Source organism: Oryctolagus cuniculus (assembly GCF_964237555.1).
Source record: "Oryctolagus cuniculus chromosome 16 unlocalized genomic scaffold, mOryCun1.1 SUPER_16_unloc_1, whole genome shotgun sequence".
NCBI classification, from domain to species: domain Eukaryota; kingdom Metazoa; phylum Chordata; class Mammalia; order Lagomorpha; family Leporidae; genus Oryctolagus; species Oryctolagus cuniculus.
Genome location: NW_027208201.1, coordinates 3,427,150 through 3,453,159, shown reverse-complemented (window position 1 = coordinate 3,453,159; position 26,010 = coordinate 3,427,150). Strand labels below are relative to the sequence as shown.

General features: G+C 40.2%; 1 protein-coding gene and 1 pseudogene across 1 annotated transcript; both read right to left on the bottom strand.

The window, feature by feature from the left end:
- Positions 1-760: 760 nt before the first annotated feature.
- On the bottom strand, positions 761-17,590 carry LOC127486803 (vomeronasal type-2 receptor 116-like). Its single transcript, XM_070067599.1, has 7 exons — positions 17,552-17,590; positions 12,583-12,746; positions 9,192-9,477; positions 8,018-8,824; positions 6,734-6,961; positions 6,265-6,388; positions 761-1,695 (listed from the first exon to the last, which is right to left on the bottom strand). The coding sequence occupies exons 1-7, from the start codon at positions 17,588-17,590 to the stop codon at positions 761-763; spliced, it is 2,583 nt and encodes an 860-aa protein (XP_069923700.1).
- Positions 17,591-17,815: 225 nt separating this feature from the next.
- LOC138847795 (vomeronasal type-2 receptor 116-like) lies at positions 17,816-25,568 on the bottom strand (annotated as a pseudogene).
- Between the last annotated feature and the right edge of the window lie 442 nt (positions 25,569-26,010).

Here is a 26,010-nt window from a genome sequence, read left to right as displayed (position 1 = left end):
GTCTCTGGGACCCTGCACCAGGAACCCCTGGCTCCTTTCTTCAGATCAGTGCAGCTCTATCCAATGCGGCTAATAGGAAGTGAACTGAACAGATGGAAGACCTCTCTCCCTCTGCCTCTCCTCCCTCAAATAAATGAATAAATCTTAGAAAACAGCAAACATGTAACTCATTTTATTAAAATAAGTATATTACCATGTCCACCAGGTGACAATGAAAACACAGAAATGAAAAGCAATGAAAAGTTTCAAGGAGAGCCTTTATCTGAGATCAGTTTGTGTTTGTGAACATGAAACCCAGGCTAAGAAATTTATACACAGTATTATTTTTGAAGAGAGGAGGATTGGGACCAGTGTGAGTGTGTAGTGGATATAACCACCACTTGTAACTATGACATCCCATGTGGGTGCCAGTTTATATCCTGGCTGTCCCACTTGGAATCCTACTCCCCATTAATGATCCAAAAAAAAGCAGTAGAAGATGGCATAAGATAATGACACTCAAATGGACAACTGAAATAATCTTGGTTTGGCAAGAACCAGCACTGGGCCACAGCAGATATCTTCAACGTCTATCACCAGATGGAAAGTTTTTCCTACTCTCCCTTTCTTTTCTATGAGTTGGTGCTTCAGAACAAATACATTTTAAGAGAAACATAAAACATTCATAATATGGTTACACTGTGTAATTTTTTTTACAACATCACAATGCAAAATCGGTTTTATAAATCTTAGTTTCTAACCATTGAAAACAGAGAGAGCCTTAAGAGCTATTCTTCAGAACATCTGTTTCCTTGGAAACTATTCTATCCCTTAATCCTTTCAAAGCATTCTTCTCAGGTCTGAAGAGAATAATGTAGCACTTGGGAACAAAGATGCAGCCCAGGAGCCCCGCACTGGAGCACAAGATGGAGAAGACCTCCACAGCCACCATGACCTTCCCCTTGGTGCTGTGGTAGACAGGCAGGAAGGTCACCCAGACACTGCAAAACACCAGCATGCTGAATGTCAGGAATTTGGCTTCATTGAAGGTGTCAGGCAGATTCCTGGCTAGGAAAGCCACAGTAAAGCTCACCAGGGCCAAGGAACCCAGGTAGCCCAGGACAGAGTAGAAGGCAGTGACTGAGCCCTTGTTGCACACCAGGATGATGTGGCCATGCTCAGAGTGTGCATCTGTGTCAATAAAAGGAGGAGAAGTCCCAAGCCAGATGGCACAGAGAGCCAGTTGGATCAGGGAGCAGATGGGAATAATGGAGTTAGGTACCCCTGATAGCAGCCAATGTCTCATCCTTCTCCCTGGGGCAGTGACCTTGAAGGCCAGAAGCACAGTGATAGTTTTGGCCAGGATGGTGGAAACAGCTGTGGTGAATGCCACTCCAAACATGGTCTGCTGGAGGACACAGGTGGTTGTGTTGGGATGACCAATGAACAGTAAGGAGCAGAGGAAGCAAAAGGTGAGGGCAATGAGCAGGATATAGCTGAGACAACGATTATTGGCCTTGACTATGGGAGTGTCTCGGTGCTTCACAAAGATACCAAGAAAAACAACTGTGAGGATAGAAAAGCACAGAGCTGTGCAGACCAGGGTCATCCCCAGGGGATCTTCAAATGACAGAAAGGTCACTTTTTTGTGGAAGCACTGGTCTCGCTCTGTGTTGGCATACTGAAGATCTGGACAGTTCACACATTGGTCCATATCTGGTGAGAAATGTAATAAGCATCATCCCAAGTTCAGTTATTCTTGATTCACAAGTACCTTCTAGAATACCCAATGTAGCTAGTTTAGGCAAATAGTCCTTATTTGATGTGAAAGGCAGCATATTAAATGACATATAAAATTATTGGCAATTATTTATGTCCATCTTCCTCATGTTAGCCAGTGTTAATAGTTCATCTTCCTAAGTACCTTACATAATGATGAGTACATTCTCTTTTTCTCCTAACAAAGCCATAAGGGCTACTCTCTGAAACTATTCATGGTGCTTTAAAAACATACCTTAACCTGTGTTATTTTAACACCACAAATTCCTTCTTCATTGTTTCTTCAGATTGGGAACTGATGATCAAGATGCCAGAGGGTTGCATGTGTGGTGAGGGCTACTCTGCCCTTATACAGGGCACATTTTGCTGCATGCTCACTTGGAACAAGAGCAAGCAGCAGCCTTTGATTTTTAAGTTTTTATTTAATGATTGCATTTTTCATACATTCACCTTTAGGAATATAGGGGTTCTTTTCCCTATACCCACCCTCCCCCTCCCAATCCCATCACACCTCCTTCTTCCTCTTCCTCTACCATCTACTTCTTCATTATGGTTCATTTTTAGTTTGATTTCAAATACAGAGGACCAACTCCATGTTAAGCATAGATTTCAACAGTTGGTATCCACACACACAGACCACATATAGAGCACAGTTTAGGAACAAAATTTGCAGTCCAGTCTCATAGTACAACTCATTAGGGACAGCGGTCTTACATGGGGACTAAGTACACAGTGACCTCTGTTGTTACTTTAACAATTAACATGTTTATGTATGTATGATGTCAGTGATCACCTGAATCTCTTGTCATGGTCTGCCAAGGCTATGGAAGCCTTTTGTGACCAGAGACTCCATCGGTATTTGGACAGGGTCATACACAAAGTGGTTGCTCTCTCCTCTCTTCAGACAAGAGTGCATCCCTGTTTCATGACCCTTTCTTTCAACAGAGGTCTCACAGAGATCCACCATGTAGTCTATTTTTTGCTGCTGAGTCGTGGCTTTCCATGCCTGAAATGAGCCCTTTTTGTAATAGTGCTATTCCCTCTGTACTCCCATGGCCTATTCAACCACCCAATGGTTGCAGTCTTTGTTTTAATGAGTATTCATTTATTTATAATTTACATGAATGTCAGAGTTTCAGAAAGAGGAGGAGAAGCAGAATGGAGAGAGAGAGAGAGAGAAAGAAGGAGAGGAGGACAAGGAGAAAGGGAAAGAGGGAAAAGAGGAGGGGCAGATCTTCCCCCAGTGATTCACACCCCAAAAGACATTAGTAGCTGGAACTAGGCTGTTTTGAAGCCAGTAACTGGGTGCTTCTTCTGGGCTTCCTGTATTAGTGTGTGCTCCGAAACTTGGGCCATCTTCAGCTGCTTTCCCAAGCATCAGGAGAGAGCTGCATTGGAAGTGAAGCAGCTGGGACTGAAACTGCTGACCAACTGGGATGCTAGCATCCCAGGCAGAGGCTTAACCTACTATACCACAGCACTGGCCCCGGGTTCCCACTCTTAATATCATGGGCTGGGAGATATACTTTGTGAATTTGGGTTGCACAGAAATCACCAGGTATCTCACTAAAACATATCTCTTTAAGGTAGAATCTGGATTATGTCATGATAGGGGAATACACTGATTGACAAACCACCATTAGAAGGCAAATGGTCAAGTTCTAGAGAAACACAGAACAGCTGTACTTGATAACAGCTGGATTATTTGCCAGCATTGAACATTTTCATCACGGAACACACTAGGATGCTGCCTGTAATCAAAGTCAGTCTGTAGATCAGCTTGAAACTTACTGGCATATTTCCACTTTCCTGTCTTTTTATCCTTCAACATGAAATTTCTCTCCAGCCCTGTCTGTATCCTCTTATTTTCAATATATTGCTCCATCGATGACTGATGTCTCAACTTGCAGATTTCTTTCAATATTTAGTTAGTCTTACCTTTGGATATTTCATACTTTTGAGACATTACAAGTGCCAACTTTCATAGCTTTGTTTTCTAGATTCGGTAAGGAAAAGTTACTGCTTTGTACAGTTTTGTATACCAGTACTACTTATTTCAATTATCAATTCACTTATTTCATTACACCATCCCAATATCACTTTTTTTTGACAGAGTGGACAGTGAGAGAGAGAGACACAGAGAGAAAGGTCTTCCTTTACCGTTTGTTCACCCTCCAATGGCCGCTGCCGCTGGCGCGCTGCAGCCGGTGCACTGCGCTCATCCAAATGCAGGAGCCAGGTGCTTATCCTGGTCTCCCATGGAGTGCAGGGCCCAAGCACTTGGGCCATCCTCCACTGCACTCCCTGGCCACAGTAGAGAGCTGGTCTGGAAGAGGGGCAACCAGGACAGAAACCGGTGCCCCGACCGGGACTAGAACCCAGTGTGCCGGCACTGCTAGGTGGAGGATTAGCCTATTGAGCCGTGGTGCCAGCCAAATGTCATTCTTTTTTAACAATATGCATGGAGCCGAATCTCCTGTGTAATTTTTTGTAGAAGTTGCATTCTTTCGTCAACTTTGTATCCAATCTTCAGCTGTAATTTCCATGTTTTGTAGCATTCTAAAATACTCTTTAGGATTGAAAGCTAATCCTTCTTTTTGTCATGTTTGAGTGGTTTTGTTCTTTGTTTACAATTCGTAGATCACTTAGATTTTTTTACCTATTTTTCCTCAGTTATGCTAATTATTATTACTTTTTCATGTATTATAAACTGAATCAGATTTTATGAAACTCTTTAGGCATGATGTAGCCTATTTAAAAACACTGTTGGATTTACATTGAGATTTCAAATGTATGAATTTATTTCAACAACAGTGTCTTACAATTGCATTTTGCTGAAATATCTGGCAGTATTTGATCCATCAACCTGAGATGTTCCCATAGAAGAAACAGAATTTTTCCATTTTTCCTGTTCTCTATAGGAGTTGAGAAAGGAGTTCATCTGAAAATTGTTCATCACAATTCAAGTATTGGGAATTATTTTAATAACTGTGAGGATATTTGGATTTTTCAAATATTGCTGAACATATTTCATAATATTTCTATCTGAGAATATCTGAATTTCTTCTATATTTTTCAATGTATCAGAATTAAATGATTAATAAGCTCTAATATTAGTATTTTTATATCTAAATAGACCTCTTCAGCTCTCTTTGTGTATACACACACACAGAGTAATCATATTGTTCGCACTGTTCCATCTTGCTGAGGTTCATAATCTTTCTTGTTTAGGATCACCAACTTTAAATTCTTCCAATTTTTACTTACTTCAATTTCCTTATAATGTCCACATTTTACCTTCAAGGTCTTGTGCTGAATTTGCAGTCATTGACCTACCTTGGTATGCATACTTATTTTTTTAAAGACAGAGTTACAGAGGGAGGTAGAGACAGAATGAGGTCTTCCATCTGCTGGTTCACTCCCCAGATGGCTGCAGCAGCCAGAGCTGTGCTGATCTGAAGACAGGAGATTCTTCGGAGTCTCTCATGTGTGTGCATTGGCCCAAGGACTTGGGCCATCTTCTACTGCTACCCCAGGCCACAGCAGAGAGCTGGATCAGAAGAGGAGCAGCTGGGACTAGAACTGGTGCCCATATGGATTGCTGGTGCTTCAGGCCACGGCTTAAACTCACTGTACCACAGTGCCAGGCCCACTATGCATACTTATTACCATGTATGTCAGCTTGTGGTCTTTTGATATGAATTTTATAAATGTGTGTACATATGTAAGCATAAGAAGGTTCTTGAAGATTTATATTTTGAGCAGCAATGACTTTTGTCAAAGGCTAAGATTAGCCCCATTTGTGATATTTGATGAGTATCATCCTCAGGATGATATACTGCATGATTTCTAAGATAGTTTTTCACATAACACACAGTTTGTGTAGAGTTGCACTTTCTCACTCCAAGCATGCTACACTTGAATTTTGTTGAAAGCACTTTTACCTATACAAGCACAAGGAACTCAGACATGAGTTTTCCTATACTGAATTAGCACATACATCACACTACTCCCATGGACTGTACTCTGTTGCCAGAACCTTTCATTATCAACAATAAGTTTCAAAACATTTGAATGATACTAAATACATGGTGCAAATAACTACTCATGCAACACAAGCAAAAACTGGAAAATCTTTATGATACATGGGATAGCATAGCTCTGACTCATGGCTAAATCTTAGAAATGCCACACTGTTTTATGGGGTGAATATTCTCCAATCTTGGTTTCTATTCATTTTTTACCATATGTATATCAGCCTGAACTCCAACATGGTCAGCATTCCAGAGACATTCAGTCTTCTGTATGCTTTCATAAATAATACAGAGAGTGTATTGTGGAAAGTTTTATCCTTTTGTGGATTATAATTTATTATAAGGATTAATTTCTACCTGAAGGGGGGAAGACTGTTCTCAGCAGTCATATTCCACAGATTTTCTTTCCATGGATAAGTTGATAATTTAAGAAACAGGTGGTAACTTCTCCAAGAGGCAGGCACTGACTTACCTGTCTGATTGGAAATCTCATTCTCAGGACAAGGTGTGCAATCAAAACAACAGGCAGGCTTTCCCTCAAGAGGGGTTTTCCTGAATCCAGGGCTGCAACTCACACTGCATACCGAGTGTGGAATCTGAGCAAAAATCAGATGAGTGTTGGTCGTAATTCAGACTATTACTTAAGTTCCAAGTAGAGGGTTTTCAAGTCCTGCAAACCTGTTCACTGAAACTGTAAACACCTGTTTCTGACACAATGACAACATTCTATTTGATTTTCTTAAATAGATTCAAAAGACTTGCACGAACAAATGTGTGTACTGTCCATCCTCAGACACTAAAAACATAAGAAAGTATTTGGATTGGAAGTGGAGTGGTTTAATGTCTCTAAGTGTCTTTTGAATAAGCCATACTGCACATACTCCCTTAGCAGTTGGGGGGTAACAATGTGTCATGTGAACCTTATGATCAGTCCTACTTACCTCTGTAATTCCTGTGGCCCACTCTATCAAATTCTCAGAGAGAGACAACTGTTCACTCTGTGAAACATATGGGGAAAACCGTCCTACTTTAACCTTACGTCCAAAACCATATGGAAAATTCCAAAAGTTGAGAATGTCATATTCAGCTTCCAAATTTCTCTTGTGATTCAAATTCACTAGGTCACCAGCTGGATTGGTAAATTGGAGATTCTTCAGAAATGGGTGCAACTGAAAAAATGCATCATATTCTCATGACGACTGCCCAAGTAATAACACATGAAACCCAGGTTAGAGAAAACCTCTCTTTGTCTGTAATCACAAATAAACAATAGAACCTGTTTAGGACCACCCAATGAATGGAAGTAAAAAAAAAAAAAAAACCTGATGAGAACTACATCAAGGTAAGTATGATTTCACTCATTTTTCTACAAAAACAAGGGGAATCAAAAATATCTAGCTGTGAGTTTCAGACTATTTCCTTTTTTTTTTTTTTGACAGGCAGAGTGGACAGTGAGAGAGAAAGAGACAGAGAGAAAGGTCTTCCTTTGCCGATGGTTCACCATCCAATGGCCGCCGTGGCTGGCACGCTGCTGCTGGTGCACTGTGCTGATCTGAAGGCAGGAGCCAGGTACTTGTCCTGGTCTCCCATGGGGTGCAGTGCCCAAGCACTTGGGCCATCCTCCACTGCACTCCCTGGCCACAGCAGAGAGCTGGCCTGGAAGAAGGGCAATCGGGACAGAATCCGGTGCCCTGACTGGGACTAGAACCTGGTGTGCCAGCACCACAAGGTGGAAGATTAGCCTACTGAGCTGCAGCGCTGGCCAGATTCAGACCATTTCCAATAGTACATTCCAAGCTGCCAATACTCATTTTCTCAGTGTACCTAGGAGAACTATCTGTAATAAAGTTACTAGAATAAAGAACTGTGCAAATTATATGAGATTCCTTATGTTCATTGTAGATGAACATCCTCAGTGACATTTGAACCTGAAAATAATTACTGTACTGCTGAAGTTGAAAATGGAATAACACAGTCTAGGTATTTCACATGTCAAAATTAAATTGACAAAATTGGAGAGTATTTTTAAGTCACAGCATTGATGCTTATCCCAATTACCTTCCCACTTTTCCTTGGAGCCCTTTTGCTAATGACAAATTACAGGCAGAGGCTCATTTTTTCTTGTGTTTTGCAGAAAGGTTCCCAAGCTACTTGGATTGAACACCTGCAGAAGCTCTTAAGGGGATCACTTCAGGAGTACATGTCAACAATGGAAACCAAGTTACCTGCCAGGGAGAAAATGCCACCTTTGCCCCATTGTTCACTGGCTGCATTTCTACCTCTTGTAGAAGCATCTCATGTATGCTGTGGGCCACAGCATACACAGCATTGTATATGTTGTAACTCCCATCGCTCATGGTCATATCAAAATGATGCGGAGGCAATGATTCCAAGGAAGCATTCAGTGGACAGTTCTGCAAAGTTTTACAGGATGTCCCAGTAACTGAGCAATTAAAAGCCAGCGACCAGAATCTGGAGAGGTAAGAGTCTTCTGGATACTTGGAAGGGTTAGCTGTCCGAAGAAAGTTTTTGAAACCAGAGATCTCACTATGGTGGTCTGAAAAAATGAGGGTCCCATGGAATGAGTGGAACAGGAAAGGTTCCTCAGAACTGGCAAAATCCCATTGTGAAGTGGTGACCCAGACTTTCCACATCATTAACTCCCTCCATGAATGAAAGCTGGTGCCTATGAGTGACTCAGTGACACAGAAAAGAATCACCACATTTGCTGATGATTTTAGGATCTGTATATGAAACATACTTTGGAATGAAGAAAGTGCCTCTACAGTGGCTGGGATCAATTCCACAAAGTCTACACAGATCCCATTCTTCTGCAACTCTACTTTCAAATCAGTCATAAACTTAATACCTTTTGGGAGGTCTGAGATGGCCAAACCCACCCATGTCCACCCAAAGTGGAGCATCAAGGAGACCATGCCACGGGCCAGAGAAGTGTCTTTGGGGGCCATCTGATAGAGGGAAGGAAACTGACCACTGTCACTCAGAAGAGGTTCAAAAGGCCCAAGAGTCAGCTAAGGGAAAAGGCAAGAAATCTGTGTAAGGTTATTGTCATAGTGTAAAATATTGTTCCTGAAAAAATTTAAGCAGATAATGGAAATGTCAGATTTTAGAATATTTCATTTTTCTCATCTCCCACTACATGAGATCTTCCTAGTTCATGAATCATTAGACTCACAGGTTGAGAAAAACATTTCTCCTTTTCACTCACCCACACTGCTGCTTCAGAAGAAATGTAGCTAATCCACAAAATCTCTGCACACATTCTCTTTAGATCACATACTGTGTCAAATGTATAAGGTCTCTTTCCCTTTAATTTTTGGTTCTAAGTAAGGCACCTAAGATGATGTACTTTATCCCACTTTTTCACTACACACTCACCTGTGGAATTTTGTAGAGTTCCAGCAAGGTCCCCATTTGGACAGCAGTGCTGCTTTCTGATATTACAGCAACAGACTTGCTCTGTTTCCTACATGTGTAATTAGGAATGTGCTTTTCCAGTCCCGCAAGCCAAATGAAGGGGTTCTCCATCACAGTCATATGACTGTGCATGACATTGTAGAGACCAAATCCCAAGGTCTTGTTGGGTAATAGATAGGGGTTTTTGTTGATCTCCTCAATAGTGAAAACCAAGGCCAGAACATACTGGTAGTTTTTGGACTGAAACCTGCATGAAAGGCACAAGGATCTTTAAGGGAAAAGCCTCCAATCCAGATTATCATCAATTCTGTGATTACTGTGGCAGATGGATTGGTCATGGCCAAAATTCATATGTTCTAATCCGTATGTGTAGATTTGCTGAGTACAGAGTGTGAACTGTTGTATTTGCAGGACACATGTCCTCACCAGAACCAAAGCTGCTACCAACTTTTACTGGTTTCCAAGCCTAAATGATTCTGAAAAATTAGATCTGCTTTTACATCATAATGTCTTGGGCATGTTATCCCATGGTTGTCCATGCAGACAAAGAACGTGATCTTATTTTTGGATGCACACCTCATCAATTTAAATCACCTCTGGCAACAGCTACCTCTTCTAAGTGTTTGTATTTGATATCTACAGTAAATACTACAACAGGCTCTGGAATGCCCTCTCTAAAGTTCATGCACACCTAGGAGTACACTCCAGTTGTCAAAGAAAGCATGACAAGGAAACGCGTATCATCTTTAGCACTGCCTCTAAATGTTTCCTACATCCACAAACTACAATGATTCTTCATCTTACCACATCATTAAGTGCTTCTTGAAATAGCAGTCATACGATCATAAGGCTGCAGGTTGTAAAGGGAAAAGAGAGTAACTCAATTGAAGGCTATGTGTTCAAAAAGAGGGATGATGTCACAGTACTGAGAATGGTAGATGGGAGTCTGTAATTGATCCTGAAAAATCTCTTCCCCATCACACTTACACATCAACAAGCATCACAAGCCAAGAAAATAAAATCGAATTCAGAGATTGAAAGAAGGGAAATAGTGAAAAGGGAGGAGCACTTTAGAGAAGCTGGAAACACTCCCTGGCTGAACATGAATCACTGGGCTACGAGGCACCTGATGCTTTACAATTAAGCCAGTCATGCATTTAGAACACTAAACATATGTGAAAGTAAATCATTATGAGTAGTATCAGTATTTACTCCAAACAGGCCTTCTTCACTCACGTTTTCCTACAATGTTGAATATAAATAGCCTTCCATGTGAAGGAAATGATGCATTTCTACTTTTCATTATGAGTGATATCAGTATTTACTCCAAACAGGCCTTCTTCACTCAAATTTTCGTACAATATTGAATATAAATAGCCTTCCATGCAAAGAAAATGATGCATTTCTACTTTCTAGGATCTGACATTTCACAAAAAATGCAAATGAGGAGCCCCTTGTATTTATTTCTGATGTCCTGTGTGTTAATTCCTCATGAATAGACCAGGTCACGAACACTGCTTGTTAAGGGTCACTGTGTGCTCCAGAGGAAGTGACAGTTTTTCAGTTCTTGGTCCTTGCTGTAACATAATATGGATATATGTACGCATATTATATATGTATTCTCTCTATATATCTATACATAGGTATACTATAACCATGCACACAGTAGCTATATATATAGTTTTTTATGTATATATAATTTGTATACATATTTGCTATCCAAATGTCATTCATACTTTGTAGAATGAGGAAATTTGAAAATCATTGCTATGAATCAAATAAAATTCAGTTTTGTATTTCATATATCTGTTTCTCTGCTCATTACTATGACACTTCCATTATTCCACATCCTCTAATTTCTTTCTCCAGCTGCTGCCTTGTACCAAAATGTCTAGATGGCTCTTGGACACACTGGAATTTGTAAGAGTTTATCTCTTTTATGCTGTGTTCTTTATCTCTAAAAACAGTTTATCAGTAACTGTTGTATATTCTAAAGTTAGTGAAGCTAACATTGGAAGGTATAGCACCTAAATCTATTGACAGTTAAGTATTTCTTGTTTTTCCAAGTATCATCAACACAGATATTTTCCCTGGGTTTATTAAGATTTGATTATGATCTCCAGTTTGCATGGCATACATCTTGGAGGAACTTGGGCTCTATTCATAGCCTCTTTTCCTACTACTGGAAAGTCACTATTTCCTCGTCTCCATCATTAAGGGTACACTTAAATGATGTGCTGCATGCATAACCAGGGGGAATACTACTACTAATGAATAAATATTTCATGAATTGGACCCCATGTACACATATTAAGTTAGGTAAATTTATAAAAATCAATGTGAAGTGAGTAATATTGCTACACCAAGCTAGTATCCATTAGATTTTTTTCAGCAGAGATATTTGGACAAATGCCTAAAATACTTAATCAGTTGCATCACCTTGGTGGCAACAACTATACTTCTCAAATCCATTGGCTTTAATGATACTGAAATGATCTATGTCCTAATACCTACCTTCTACCAAAGTTCTATGCAGAGGCAACCTACTTCCTGTAGCCTTACAGTAGAAAACAATTAGAAAATTGTCACCCTCATAAACAGGTTTGAAGAAAACAATTCCGCTGTCCTACAAGATACTATATTCTGCATGCATGAAATTTATATATGCTATATATGTATATGAAATATTTATATTTAGTTACAAATAAAGGATCTTCAAGAGGGGCAAAAACAGAATAATCCCCCTTAAGAAATCTATTTTCCCAGAAAAGGCAGAATCAGGGAAACACTGTAAATGTAGTAGATTACAACCATTGAAATTCTTATGAGTATATTCATCAGTAAAATATAATTATTATATTTGTGCAAAGGTGTTGCCCTGAGATTACTTTTACATAGAAAAAAATTTTGAATCTTTACTCCTTTACAACTGTAGAAGAAATGAAGTGTTCTCATGGCTCCAAGTCTAGTACGTAGCAGAAAAGAGTGTGAGCACATGTGGAAGAGCTCATGTAACTCAGTTCATTCATTTCAGTGCATGGATTCTGTAAGAATCTGCTACTGAGGCATAATAGGCCCCTGAGCTGATGAAAGTGGACAGGGAAGGATAGGACGATACTGACCAGACTCTGGTTCCCCCTCTGATGAGACAACATTTCCCTGAGCCATCCACGGTGCCAGGCAGAAAGAAATGTCTTCCTCATGCCCCAAATCAATTACCAGCAGTTTTTAGGAGGGACAGAAGATGGACATGGCAGGGATACAGAACATATTTGCCTATCCATTTGCAGACCCAATAACAAGTAGCTAATATGTAAATAAATGGAAAATGGTTATGGCAAGGAGAACTTACCATCTGAATCTGCGATATTTGATGAAACTTCTCTCGATTCTGGGAACCTCATATGTGTAAATGTGCAAAAAAGCAGCAATCTCAATATCTCCATCCTTGTAAAAACTCTGCTCCATCTGGGAATAGCAGTCGCGACCATCCTGACATGTCACAAGGAGATACAGCTGCAGAAACAGCAAGAGAAAAATCAAAGAAAACATCTGTGAAAAACCCTATGAGACAAGAGCACTGGAACATGCAGGGTCATGCAGGTGGATACATAGTGTGTGTGTGTGTGTGTGTGTGTGATTGCTTGAAACAAGTCACTTTAATACTGCTCCATCTGACCTCTTTCCACCAGCTGTCCACTCATCCATGGGGGAATCTGATACTTTTCTGCCCTGAGGCTCTGTAGTTCAGGTCTTCTGTCCTGGTGAAAAACACAAGTAGAAAAACATGTTTGTGAATCATCCTCTTCACCTAGGTGCCAGGATTTCCTCCAAGTCCATGGATACAAAGACTCAAGGGAGAGACTCCTGCTAGTTACATTTGGTCCAAGGGCTTTGTCAATAAACCAATCCATGAACTTTTGAAAATTATGTACCAGGATTGCATCAGAGGGCATGAAGGGAGGCATCACGTGAGGCTTTCAGTAAGCTTTCAGACCAGAAATCTCCAGTGTCACACACTACAATGACTCAAAGTGCTACAGGGCAGCCTCCCTCAACCAGTGTTCTGGGCAGCCACAAATCACTTTGATAGCACACAGACCCCAAACCAATCCTGTTTACAGAGATACCCACTAGGACATGTGGTTTTCAATCACTGTGCAACCAGTAATCAGCCTGAATTCAGATATGTCCATTCTGCATTTCTAATCACTTCATCTTTAGTTGTAAAACATAAAAAACTTCCACATTGCTGTTAACCCTGGTAATCCCATGATGATCTGCTTTTGCACCTACAACCTTGGTTGGTGCTCACATGAGAACCTGGCACTATTTGAGTACTTATTTATAGCTTTTTACTCTAGGCAGAGAATACCAGCTGGAAGTCACCTCTTTATTCCCACCACCACAAAAAACAAGGTCAGGATCATGCCTGCAGACACCTGTACTTCTTGAATGCAAGTGACTTTCAGGATGCTTATGTAGGACACGACACCATCAGTGCAGCTAGGTACTATTAATCCTTTGCCAAACCACAGACTGCACAACACAAGAGTGAACAAAATGGATACCATGTCCTATAGGCAATAATGAGGATCAACACTGACTAATCATTTGTGCTTCTATACCTGTGTGAGGTATTGCCAATGGAGTAAATCTAATAAGGAGGGTAGAGAGGGCATATATGAGAACTCTATTTTTCCACTCAAAAGTTTTCTAAACTCAAATTACTGTAAATGTAGTGCCTAATATTTTAAGGCAAACACATTTTTCATTGCTTAGCCACTGCTCTGATGCCATTAGTGAGATTTTGATTAGGGACACATGCAAAGTGAGATGCAGTATAGGAGCAAAATACACAACAGAATTCAGTGACTCGCCTAAAAATGAAAATATAATTTCCTGATGAGTTAAACTTATTACTGATACAATGATAAAGCTTGTTGTCTATTCATTTAAACAAGAAAAATAAATCTAAATCAGAGAGCAAGCATCCAATGTTCTCTCTAATGTGTAGGAACTAAAAATAGAGTCAGTCTGAATGCACTCCATTCACTGAAAAAAAGATTGGGAATGGAGAGAATGAACTCCATGCAATGAAGAGGCTTCAGGAAATCCATGGAAAATGTGTGTTATGTAACAGTTATGGATGAATTTTAAAAAATTGGCACCCAGATATGTTCAATAATTTTTGCGTGTTTCTTTCATATTTAACCTTCTTATCTTCTATACTCTTAATGCTGCATTTGACATTTTTTATAGTTTGTGATGAATGCTTCAATTCTAGAACTTTAAACTTATTTCAGGGAAATATATATTCTAATTGCATAAACTTATATGGAATCTGAGATCATACATTTATGTCAAATTGAACTTTAGCAACAACATCATAAAGGTTGATAATATTTTTTCTCTTTGAGATTTTTAATAATTTATATCGAAGTCCAATATCATGTAGGTTACTGCAAAGCAATTTCCAGAAACAAAAATATGTGGACATTTGAGTGAGTAGGTACAGAGTTCTCTGTGTGTATAGGGAACACACACATGAACTTACACTCATTCTACATCGAGAACACTGTCTCCAATGGACTATCCTGGACTATCTTCTCAGGCTCAATACACTTCAAATCAAAAGTAGAAATCACTATAAGTCATTGTAACTTAATGTCATAGCAAGCAGTAAAGGAAACTAAGAAAATCTACAATGCAGAGGTGAGCTGGCATGTCAGCACTCACTGTTTCAATTCTCAGTAACTCCAAATTATCTATGCTGGTATGTAAAGTCTACAACACTGCATTTTTAACCATTTTTAATTATGTCCCAGCCAAAAATCCCCAATTCCTCCATCTTCCAGCAATACTTAATCTGATGCAGCTCCTCTGAATATAACAGAACATGACACTTTGCTAGTGTTGCCATTTCTGGTAATCTATCAGGATTCTGTTTCTACCATTATCCATCTAACCTAGGAATAATACTGCTGATTACTGAAGAGAGACCAAGATGGCTGAATGAGAAGGACATACTGTTATAATCTAGGAGGAGATATAAAAGTAAAAGTGGAAGAAATACATTCTCATGTATAGTAAGAGAGAAAACCACAGTGAGAATTCTATGGAAGGAAGAAAAATGCTGTGGATCAGTGTGGAAGTTGCAGACATGCAATATGTTCAAGACACAACAGAAAATCCCAGCAGCCAAGAGCCAGAGAAAGCAACAGTGTTGGAGAGGGAGGGGAGATCAGACTGCAGTGCCTGAGCCACTGGTTATGTAATTAGAGGGAGAGATTTCAAGAGTCAACCACCTGAGAGAAAATGGGAGAATATTGCTACCTGTCCTTCCAGATACATGTTTCCAACATACAAATTAAAATAAAAAAAAACAGAAGGGACAATACAAATATCATCAAAACTGCATAGAGGAATTGAACAGACATTCCTGCACAAATAGAAGAGCCAAAGGCCTTACCAAGGGTGCTAAACATTAGTAAACCTGGAATACTAGTCAAAATCACACTGAGATATCACCTCACATCTGCTCAATTGGCTACAATGATTTTTGTTTTTAAAGATTTTGTTTGAATGGAAGATTGAGAGAGTGAATGTGAGTGATACAGTCAGAAAGAGAGAGGGAGAGAGAGAGAGAGAGAAAGAGAAAGTATCTTCCATCCCATGGTTCACTCTCCAAATGGTCACAACAGCTGGAGCTGAGCTGATCCAGAGACAGGAGCCATGGGCTTCTTCAGGTCTCCCAAATAGCTGCAAAGGACCAAAGACTTGGGCCATCTTCCACTGCTTTTCCTGGCCATGAAGGGCACATGGATCCTTAGGGATCTTTGGTAAATGTCTTCAACCATGATTATTATCAACTCCAAACCTAGAACTACTAGAGACTGAATGTTTTGTGCAAATATGTGGAGGTTGAAATACTGCTCTGTAGCATGATCATAGTTGATGAGGTCTTTGGGTGCTAATAGCAATTTTTTATGGCTCACCTAGTTGCTTTCTTGGAATTTTCAATATGAGACTGTGGAGAGAGTTTGTTACATCTCTCTAACAGGTGAAGACTGTGAGAAGAGGAAAGGAAAACTATCTTTACTGGAAGCAGGAAACGTGTCTTGGGCAAACACCAACCTCATGTATATTGATCCTGGTCTTACCAGCCTCAGAAATTCTGAAAAATAAATTCCTGTTGTTAAGTCATAAAGTCATGGCATGTTGTTAAATGGAAACTAGATGATTAACACAACGAGTAAATTGGGATGAACACTAGTTACTCTCATTTGTGTCAACAGACAGCTCTCCCAAGTCCTTGGATTTTGTATTTGTAGCAAATGCAGAACAGGCTCTGGAATGTTCTGTCTAAATTACATGTACCACAAGGAAGAGAAACGGATTTTCAAAGGAAAGCAAAATGAATTAAATACAAATCAGTCTTGCTGAATTTTGCGCATGTTCCATCATGGACCAAAATGGTTATTTATATTAGCACATCATTAAATGACTCATCGAACAGCATCATCATGAACATGACTTTGTGCAAGGTCTTGGGAAAGAATAACTCATCTGAGGGCTATGTGGCTAGCAGAGGCAGGATATCTAAGTGTGGAGCATGGTGGAGTACAAGGCTTGGCATTTATAACTGTTAAGCCTCCTCCTTTTCAAAACTGGGCATCAGCTTCCACCCCAGATCAGGAAACTATTTCAAATTCAAAGCCTGAATTAAGGAGAATCTTAAATGCAGAACATTTAGAAGATGCCAGAATCACTGGGGGGACTTCAAGTACTGTAGATCAAAAGGCACTGCATGAGCCGGCGCCGTGGCTCAATAGGCTAATCCTCCACCTTGCGGCGCCGGCACACCGGGTTCTAGTCCCGGTTGGGGCGCCGGATTCTGTCCCGGTTGCCCCTCTTCCAGGCCAGCTCTCTGCTATGGCCAGGGAGTGCAGTGGAGGATGGCCCAGGTGCTTGGGCCCTGCACCCCATGGGAGACCAGGAAAAGCACCTGGCTCCTGGCTCATGCCAGGATCAGCGCGGTGCGCCGGCTGCAGCGGCGGCCATTGGAGGGTGAACCAACGGCAAAGGAAGACCTTTCTCTCTGTCTCTCTCTCTCACTGTCCACTCTGCCTGTCAAAAAAAAAAAAAAAAAAAAAAAAAAAAAAAGAAAAGCTAAAAAGGCACTGCACCTACTGAAGCTGAATGGCTGCCATCTAGTTTTCTATGGAAATCTGAAAAGTATGTTCATATAAATAATGACTATTGGTAGCAGTTCTAACTCCAAATAGGTCTTATTCTCTGAATCTTAACTCAAGACTTGCATGCAGATTGACTTGCAGGTCAAGAAACACATCGTGCATTTCTACAGGGACTGACACAAAGCTTCCCCAAGGTTAGAACACAGGTGCCCTTTGTGTTTCAAGTGTCCTGAGTATTCAGTCATGATGAACAGTCGATTTCATGTTGACAGCTTATACACCCTCGTATGTTCTGACCAGAAGAGGTATCTTAAAATTGTTGGGCACAGGATTTTATATGTTTCCAACATGACAAATTGTAAACTTGTGTTTTCAAGTATCTCTTTATTATCTATGTTGCTTTCTGGGCGAGATAAGTGGAAAATTCCATTCTAAGCAAAAATATATTTTCTGATCTGTATTTAGTCTTTCTCTTCTCTTCTTTTCATTCATCCAGTTTTCCTCTGATTGCTCTGTTCTCTTCATCTCCTCCTCCTCCTCCTCTTCTCTATAAAGCTGTATATGATCTCTGCCAAACAGGCTTTTGCTGAGAGTTTGCAAGTGGATACGATCTGTCATTCCATCCTTTATCCTTTCTAACAGGTCATCAGTGGTAAGAAGAGATTCTGACACTGGGAAATCTAACAGTTGGGGATTTAGTGGCTCAAGCAGTTATTTTAAATTTAATATTCTTCTATTCTGCTGTCATCAACAAATGTCTATTTTTCCTTCATGTGTCTAATGAGATTGCTTTATAAGGCACTTCTTGCATGATTTTTCACTTGTGAGTTACCTGTGTCCTTATCACAATCTTTTCCTCCACTTAAGAACCATGAGAGTTTCTCCTGGTCATGGAATAATCCCATGTTGAGTGATTTCATTTTCATCTCATGTCTCAGAATTTATCTGGGATTCCCACATTAATTTGCCCCAGATTCATAGTGAAATACACATAAATTTTTTCCTTTTAGGGTGGCTCTTAGCCTTTGTGTGTTGTTTTGTCTGCAAAAGCATTCAACTGTTTGCAATCCATTTCTTTCTTCCTGGGGTTTTCTCATCTAGCAAATTTAGGGAAATAATCCAAATCATATTCTTTGAAAGACCTTGATTTCTGTTAAATGAAGAAAGGAAATCCAAAATCACAAGGAAGTAGAATTGGGCAGAGGCTCCCACTCACCACAGGATTCCTGCCTGTCTTCTGATGAGAAAACTGTGTGCACAGAGCTGAGGATCCAGACTTTGGCTGAAGATCAATTTGGGGGCATTCATTATGGCAGATGTGTGGATCTCTGCAAACTTCAGGTGTCGCTCTTGAGGAGCTGACGTGAGAGGTTCCACAAGAAGGAGCCCTTAAAACCATCCCCATCAAACTGGTCAAGCCAATATGGAAGTCAGTCTGGAGATTCCTCAGAAACCTGAAGATAACCCTACCGTTCGACCCAGCCATCCCACTCCTTGGAATTTACCCAAAGGAATTTAAATTGGCAAACAAAAAAGAGGTCTGCACCCTAATGTTTATTGCAGCTCAATTCACAATAGCTAAGACCTGGAACCAACCTAAATGCCCATCAACGATAGACTGGATAAAGAAATTATGGGATATGTACTCTTTAGAATACTATACCGCAGTAAGAAACAACGAAATCCAGTCATTTGCAACAAAATGGAGGAATCTGGAACACATCATGCTGAGTGAAATAAGCCAGTCCCAAAGGGACAAATACCATATGTTCTCCCTGATCGGTGACGACTGACTGAACACCAAGAGGGAAACCTGTTGGAGTGAGGTGGACACTATGGGAAATGGTAGCTTGATCAGCATAGCCCTGACTGTTAATGAACAACTAAATACATTATCCCTCTTAGTAGTTTTTTTTATCTGTTCTACTTAATATGACTGGTTTAGATCTGTAATTGATGCAGTTATTCTTAAGTGTTGAAAATTAACTGAAATGTGATCCCTGTTGAACATGGTGGTGGGAATGGGAGAGGGAAGAGATGTATAATTTGGGACATGCTCAGGCTGACTTGCCCCAAGTGGTGGAGTTGGAAGCATACCAGGGGATTCCAATTCAATCCCATTGAGGTGGCATGTACCAATGCCATCTCACTGTTCCAGGTGATCAGTTTCAGTTCACAGTTGGTCATGGTGAAGGGACTGGGAGTCAAAGGGAGCACATAGACAAGTCTAGTACCTGCTAACGCTAACTGATGGAGTAAATAAAGGGGAGAGTGATCCAACATGGGAAGTGAGATACTCAGCAGACTCATAGAATGGCAGATGTCCTAAATAGCACTCTGGCCTCAGAATCAGCCCTAAAGGCATTCGGAGCTGGCTGAAAAGCTCATGAGAGTATTTCAGGCATGGAAAGCCAAGACACTCTGGCAAAAGATCTCTGCGAGTAAGATCCCAGTGGAAAGAACAGGTCATCAAAGAAGGAGGTACCCTTCTCTGAAGGGAGGAGAGAACCTCCACTTTGACTATGACCTTGTCTAAACAAGATAAGAGTCGGAGAACTCAGAGGGCTTCCATAGCCTTGGAAACTCATGACTGGAGCATAGGGAGATTACTGATGCCATAGACAGGAGTGTCAATTGGTAAAGTCAACATCAGGAGTCACTGTGCACTTACTCCTCATGTAGGATCTCTATCCTTAATGTGCTGTACATTGAGATTTAATGCTATAACGAGTACTCAAACAATATATTTCACTTTGTGTTTCTATGGGGGTGCAAACTGTTGAAATCCTTACTTAATGCATAATAAACTGATCCTCTGTAAAAAAAAAATTATCAATTCCCAACTTGACTCTCACTGGGATTAAACATGACAATAGGTCTGCTCTGATTTCATCATCATTTAAAAAAATCATCTATTATTTTTCACTTTATGTTTCTGTGTGGGAGCAAACTGTTGAAATCCATACTTAATGTATACTAAGCTGATCTTCTGTATATTAAGATAATCAAAAATGAATCTTGATGTGAATGGAAGGGGAGAGGGAGTGGGAAAGGGGAGGGTTGTGGGTGGGAGGGACGGTATGGGGGGGAAGCCATTGTAATCCATAAGTCGTACTTTGGAAATTTATATGCATTAAATAAAAGTTTAAAAAAAAAACTGAAAAACCAAAGCACAAGCAAAAAAAAAAAAAAAAAAAAAAAAAAAAAACAACCATCCCCTACCCCTTCAGGTGCATTTACTGCAGTCTTGCAGGCAAGGTCAAATCCATGCTCTGCCTCAGGCACCCTCTAGTGCCTGAGGGCGGTATTGACCCTGACTGAAAGGAAGGGAGACATGGGCGTAAGAGCAGCAGACAGCTCCAAATCAAGACTGGGTCAACTGAAACATCCAAGTATAATGGAAAGGATCTCCATGGGAATATCAGATGGCTGTGAAGAAATAAACATGTATGTGTACAGGAAGTCTGAAAGACTATTTATATAGGAGCTGCCTGTGAGCAATGGGCTTGTAGTTGGTTTTCTTTTCTCTTTATAAATACTTAGATTCATTTGCATAAGGATACTATTGAACAATAAATGATAACTGGCCAATTTCACATTGAATTTAAAAATGAATGCCCATGTGTCTCCTTTTTAATGAAATAAACAAGCCTATAATAAAACAGACAACTCATGAAAAGTAAGTCAGCATAGAATACACTATTCAGATTATACATAAACATATGATCTAAGTATGAATGATAGAAATTATAATCAGTTATATTATTGGCACATTAACTCAGGACTTAGTTTTTGCATGCAAAAATATAGAATTTCAGTTCCAGTGATCTTGCCTTTACAAACACACATACATACACAACAAAATTGTTTTGAAACTCAAGGACTCAGATACCAATTGACTTGGATATTAGAAGACACACATGCTAATGGCTATTCATACACAATTGAGTATGATTCAGGAAGTGTTGCTATGTTCTGAGACAACCACATAAAGTTATGATACCTCCCACCCAAATGCTTCTCAGGCTATAGCTGCTGAAGACACTGTTAGAGGGTTTGGGGAGAAAGAAGTAATTGTATGAAGAACTGATGACTCTGCTGGAGATGATGGGGACATTTAATTTAAGATACCTCAGTTAGGGAAAAGGCCCTCAAAAGGTAGTTGGAATCTGCATGATCTGGTGCTTCACCACTTTGAGAATAATGGAAACTAGAGCTGGGCAGTGGTGCAGTATGTTAAGTTTTCACCTTGATTGCATACACTTTACAAGCTCTGCTGGAGAGCCCTTGGGAAAAAAGTACCCTAATCCACAGTTGGTGGGAATGTCAAATGATGCAGCACTGTGGAATACAATATAGAAATGTCTGAGAAAGAAAATAAATCTGCGCTATGACCCAGTCATCAACTGACTCCTAAGAATTTACCCAAGCAAAATGAAATCAGCATGAAAAGGGGTTATCTGTACCCCCTTGTTCATTGAAGCTCAATTTAAAATAGCTAAGTATGGAATCAACCCAGATACCCATCAACTGATAACTGGATAAAGAAACTATGGTTTATACTCTAAGAATATTGATCAGCAATAAAAAAAAGGAATACTGTCTTTTGCAATAACATTGACACAACTGGAAACCAAGATACTTAGAGAAATAAGCCAGTATCAGAAAAGACATGTACTATATGTGTTCTATCTGTCATAACAAGTGCCTAAAAAGTAATGTATTGGAGTGAAATTGACAATTGGAGATCCCATGAATACTGTTGGTTTCTTCCTACCATTATAGAACACTTTACATATTTTAGGGTTAATCTCATGGGTATAAAGTAAACTAGAAAAGGGTTCTTTGCAAAAATAAAGAATGGGAATAGGAGAGGGAGGGGAAGAAGCATAAGATTGTTGACAGGAGGGAGGATTAGGTGGGAAGTATCACTACATTCCTAATCTGTATATATGAAATTCATGAAACTTGTATACCTGAACTAAAATTTGAAATATAAACACATCGAGTAACTTACAAACAATAAAAAAAATTTTAAAGGCAGAAGTTACAACAAAATACAAGTAATTCATGCACAATGAGAATAGGATACGATGGATATTTCTGCACAGTTAAATATATGACCAGAGGGCATTACAAAGGATCCTAATCAACAATAAGTATGGAGAAACCATTCTACACCAGAAGGAGCCTCCACCTCACATCCACTACATGGGTACAATAAATTGAGAAATTTTTCAAGTGATGTAGATAACATAGGGAATTTGGAGTCTTCAAATGTGATAGAAAGCAACAGCACATATGGTATGGAAGGCAGTTGCCATCTCCTTAGCAAATTCAGCACAAAATTAATTCATGACCAAAACATTCCACACCTGAGAGTACACTCAAAAATTAGAAAATATGCAAAAATCTCTTCCAATCAGTGTTTGTATCCAAACAGCCAAAGTTGCAAATAGCACACAAATCAGTCTATAGTTAATTGGAGACACAAAACTCAAAAAATTACAGCAAGGAATTATCAGTTTGTCATAAAAAATGTAGATACTGGCAATAGTGTGGATGCCCCTTGAAAACACCATGCAAAATGAAAGGTCACCTAAATCCACAGAGTCCAATATTTAATTTATACAAAACACTCAGGACCATGAAATCCACAGAAACATAAACAGATTGGTGGTTGTGCAAAATCAGTTTTCAATCTTAGTTTTTAACCATTGAAAACTGAGATTGACTTAAGACTTACAACTGAGAACATCTGTTTCCTTGGAAACTATCCTATCCCTTAATCCTTTCAAAGCATTCTTCTCAGGTCTGAAAAGAATAATGTAGCACTTGGGGGCAAAGATGCAGCCCAGGAACCCTGCACCAGAGGCCAAGATGGAGAAGACCTGCACGGCCACTATGACCTTCCCTTTGGTGCTGTGGTAGACAGGCAGGAAAGTCACCCGGACACTGCAGAACACCAGCATGCTGAAAATCAGGAACTTGGCTTCATTGAACCTGTCAGGCAGGTTCCTGGCTAGGAAAGCCACAGTGAAGCTCAGCAGGGCCAAGGAGCCCAGGTAGCCCAGGACACAGTAGAAAGCAGTGACTCAGCCCTTGTTGCATACCAGGATGGTGTGGCCATGCTCAGAGTGTGCATCTGTGTCAATAAAGGGAGGAGAAGACCCAACCCAGATAGAACAGAGAGCCAGTTGGATCAGGGAGCAGATGGGAATAATGGAGTTAAGTACCCCTGATAGCAGCCAGTGTCTCATCCTTCTCCCTGGGGCAGTGACCTTGAAAGCCAGAAGCACAGTGATAGTTTTGGCCAGGACAGTGGAAACAGCCATGGTATACTGTTGGGAGCCACTGTGCTTGTTTCCCTGTATAGGCCTTTGTTTAGATTAACCTTCAACTGTGTTCCCATAAGGATTCACTAGAAAATTCCATTTGTATAGCTCACTGACATGGTTAGTGCTTGGCCACCTAGCTTCAGTGCTCTCTTTCTTGTACCTTGATAAGCATGTCTGGTAGCTGTAAAACCTTGCTGTAACTCCCTTTGTCAAATTGATACTGATTCCAGTGAAATTATTCCTTTGAACTATGTTGTAAGATGACCCTGCTTACCCTCGACTGTTAAAATCCTTGCCTTGTACTATATAAGCTACCTCCTTCTCCAATAAAGTGAGACCTTGATCAGAATATTGTCTTGGTCTCCCTTCTTGTGTCTGGTTTGTCTCTCCATTCAGGTCTGCCCTCCTCATGTCCTAGTTGATTACCCTGTGGGCCAAGGCAAGTGGCACCCAACATGGGGCTCAAGGAATGGGAATTGAGCTGAAGGTTGCTGGAAGAGCCGGCCATTTCATTTAGGTCACAGCCTTGTCTCATAACAGCCACCATGGACAATTCGTCTGTGATACGGGCCCAAAGAAGGCAAGTGAAGACTTGCATAGTGGCCACCATGTCCTGACCCGTCCACGACACAGGCCACAAGGTAAGAAGAGCGACACAATTATGGGACAAACACTCACTAAGCAAGAAATGTTTTAGAAGGGCTAAAAGCCTCACTCAAGGCACAAGGAGCAAGGGTTTAAAAAGGTGAGCCATAGAACAGTTCATTAATACTACAGGAATAGTCAGTCCTTGGTTTGCAGAAGGAGTTGTGAATGAACAACATTGGGATTTGCTTGGAAAAGATTTAAATGTGCATTTAAAGAAGCAAAGCAAGCTGTGACAAAGGCTGTGAAAGCTTTATTGCAGATGTAGAGAATAGGGTTAAAGAAACAAACTGTAGAGCGATTTATCAGTGCTGTTGAAAAAATTAGTCCTTGGTTAGCTGAAGAGGGTGTTGTGGATAAGAAACACTGGGAGTAAAAAATATAGATCAGTGTACACTGGACAGCCCTCACCCTGCATTTAAATATTTCATTTGAAGTAAATGTTACCTGTTGTGAAGTTAATATTACTATGTGAAAAGAGGAATTGTGGTGACAAAGTGTCCAGACTACCCATTCTGTTTTTGTATTATGTATTAACTCTATCCCTATTATCGATAGGAATGCTTGGACAGATTATGCTTGGTTTGCTTCACAAAAAAATGTAAATCAAAATATGCCACAAATAGTTAAGATTCCACAAACCTGCAAAAATATAACAATTACAGATAATAAGAGGCTAATTCCCCCTCAGATATGTTTCAATTTATCCTTAAAACACATTGAATATTATTGTGTTTGATTGCTGAATGTATACTTGTATGAGAAATTTGTATTGTATTCTTACGATATGTTACTTATTCCTATACCTTGGTGCAACTCTAGGGCCAAATGTAGGGACAGATTTTTGGGATGGAGAGGCTTGTATCTAGGTTTGGCTCTGATAAACAAGTAACTTGTCTGCCAGATGACCTTCTCCTGCTCCTTGGGAGCCTGGCCAGTTCCCAGGGAGGAGGATAAAGGAATGTTTTTGATAAACAGGTAGGCATGCTTTGTGTCTCGGCTCTCTGGTCAAGATCCAGGATGGGACGCACTGCTCACCTAAAATCTTGGCAATGAGCCACCCTTGTCTTTAGGCACTTCAAGAGGGAGCTGGAGCAAGCCTCTGCTGCTGCTATTTCATCCCAGGGGAACACACAGTCAAGCTGAACTTTAAACATGCCCGTAATGATTACTGTTGATGTTTGATTCTCAGTATGGATCCCTTTCTGGTGCTGTGTGATAACTGCCTAGTAATGCCCACAGTACTGTAAATTCTACAAAACATAAGTACAATGCAGATATGGATCTATTGGCTATTGTGGCTGAGGTGTTCTGTGACAGCCTCTTTGATGAGTGATTAACAAAATGGATCAATTTAAAAACAAGATATTCAGGACCTGCCACTCTGCTTGGTATGTCATTAAAAGAATCAACAAGGAGGGCTATGCCCGATAAATGAGGGTGCTACAAATGGGGGCAGCAAGGACCTGTGCAAAAAAATTGTCCAAAAGTTAAAGATCAAAATAAAACTCCTCCTGGGATTTGCCCCCGGTGCAAAAGAGGAAGGCATTTGGCCAATGAATGTCACTCCAAAACTGATATAAAAAAAAAAGGTAATTC

Coding starts and splice junctions, on each gene's coding strand:
- LOC127486803 (XM_070067599.1), bottom strand. CDS start 17,590: ATGCACGATGTGTTTCTTGACCTGCAAGTCAATCTGCAT. Junction 12,747..17,551: donor ACCTGCAAGTCAATCTGCAT/GCAAGTCTTGAG, acceptor CTGTTTCTGCAG/CTGTATCTCCTTGTGACATG. Junction 9,478..12,582: donor AAATATCGCAGATTCAGATG/GTAAGTTCTCCT, acceptor CCTTTCATGCAG/GTTTCAGTCCAAAAACTACC.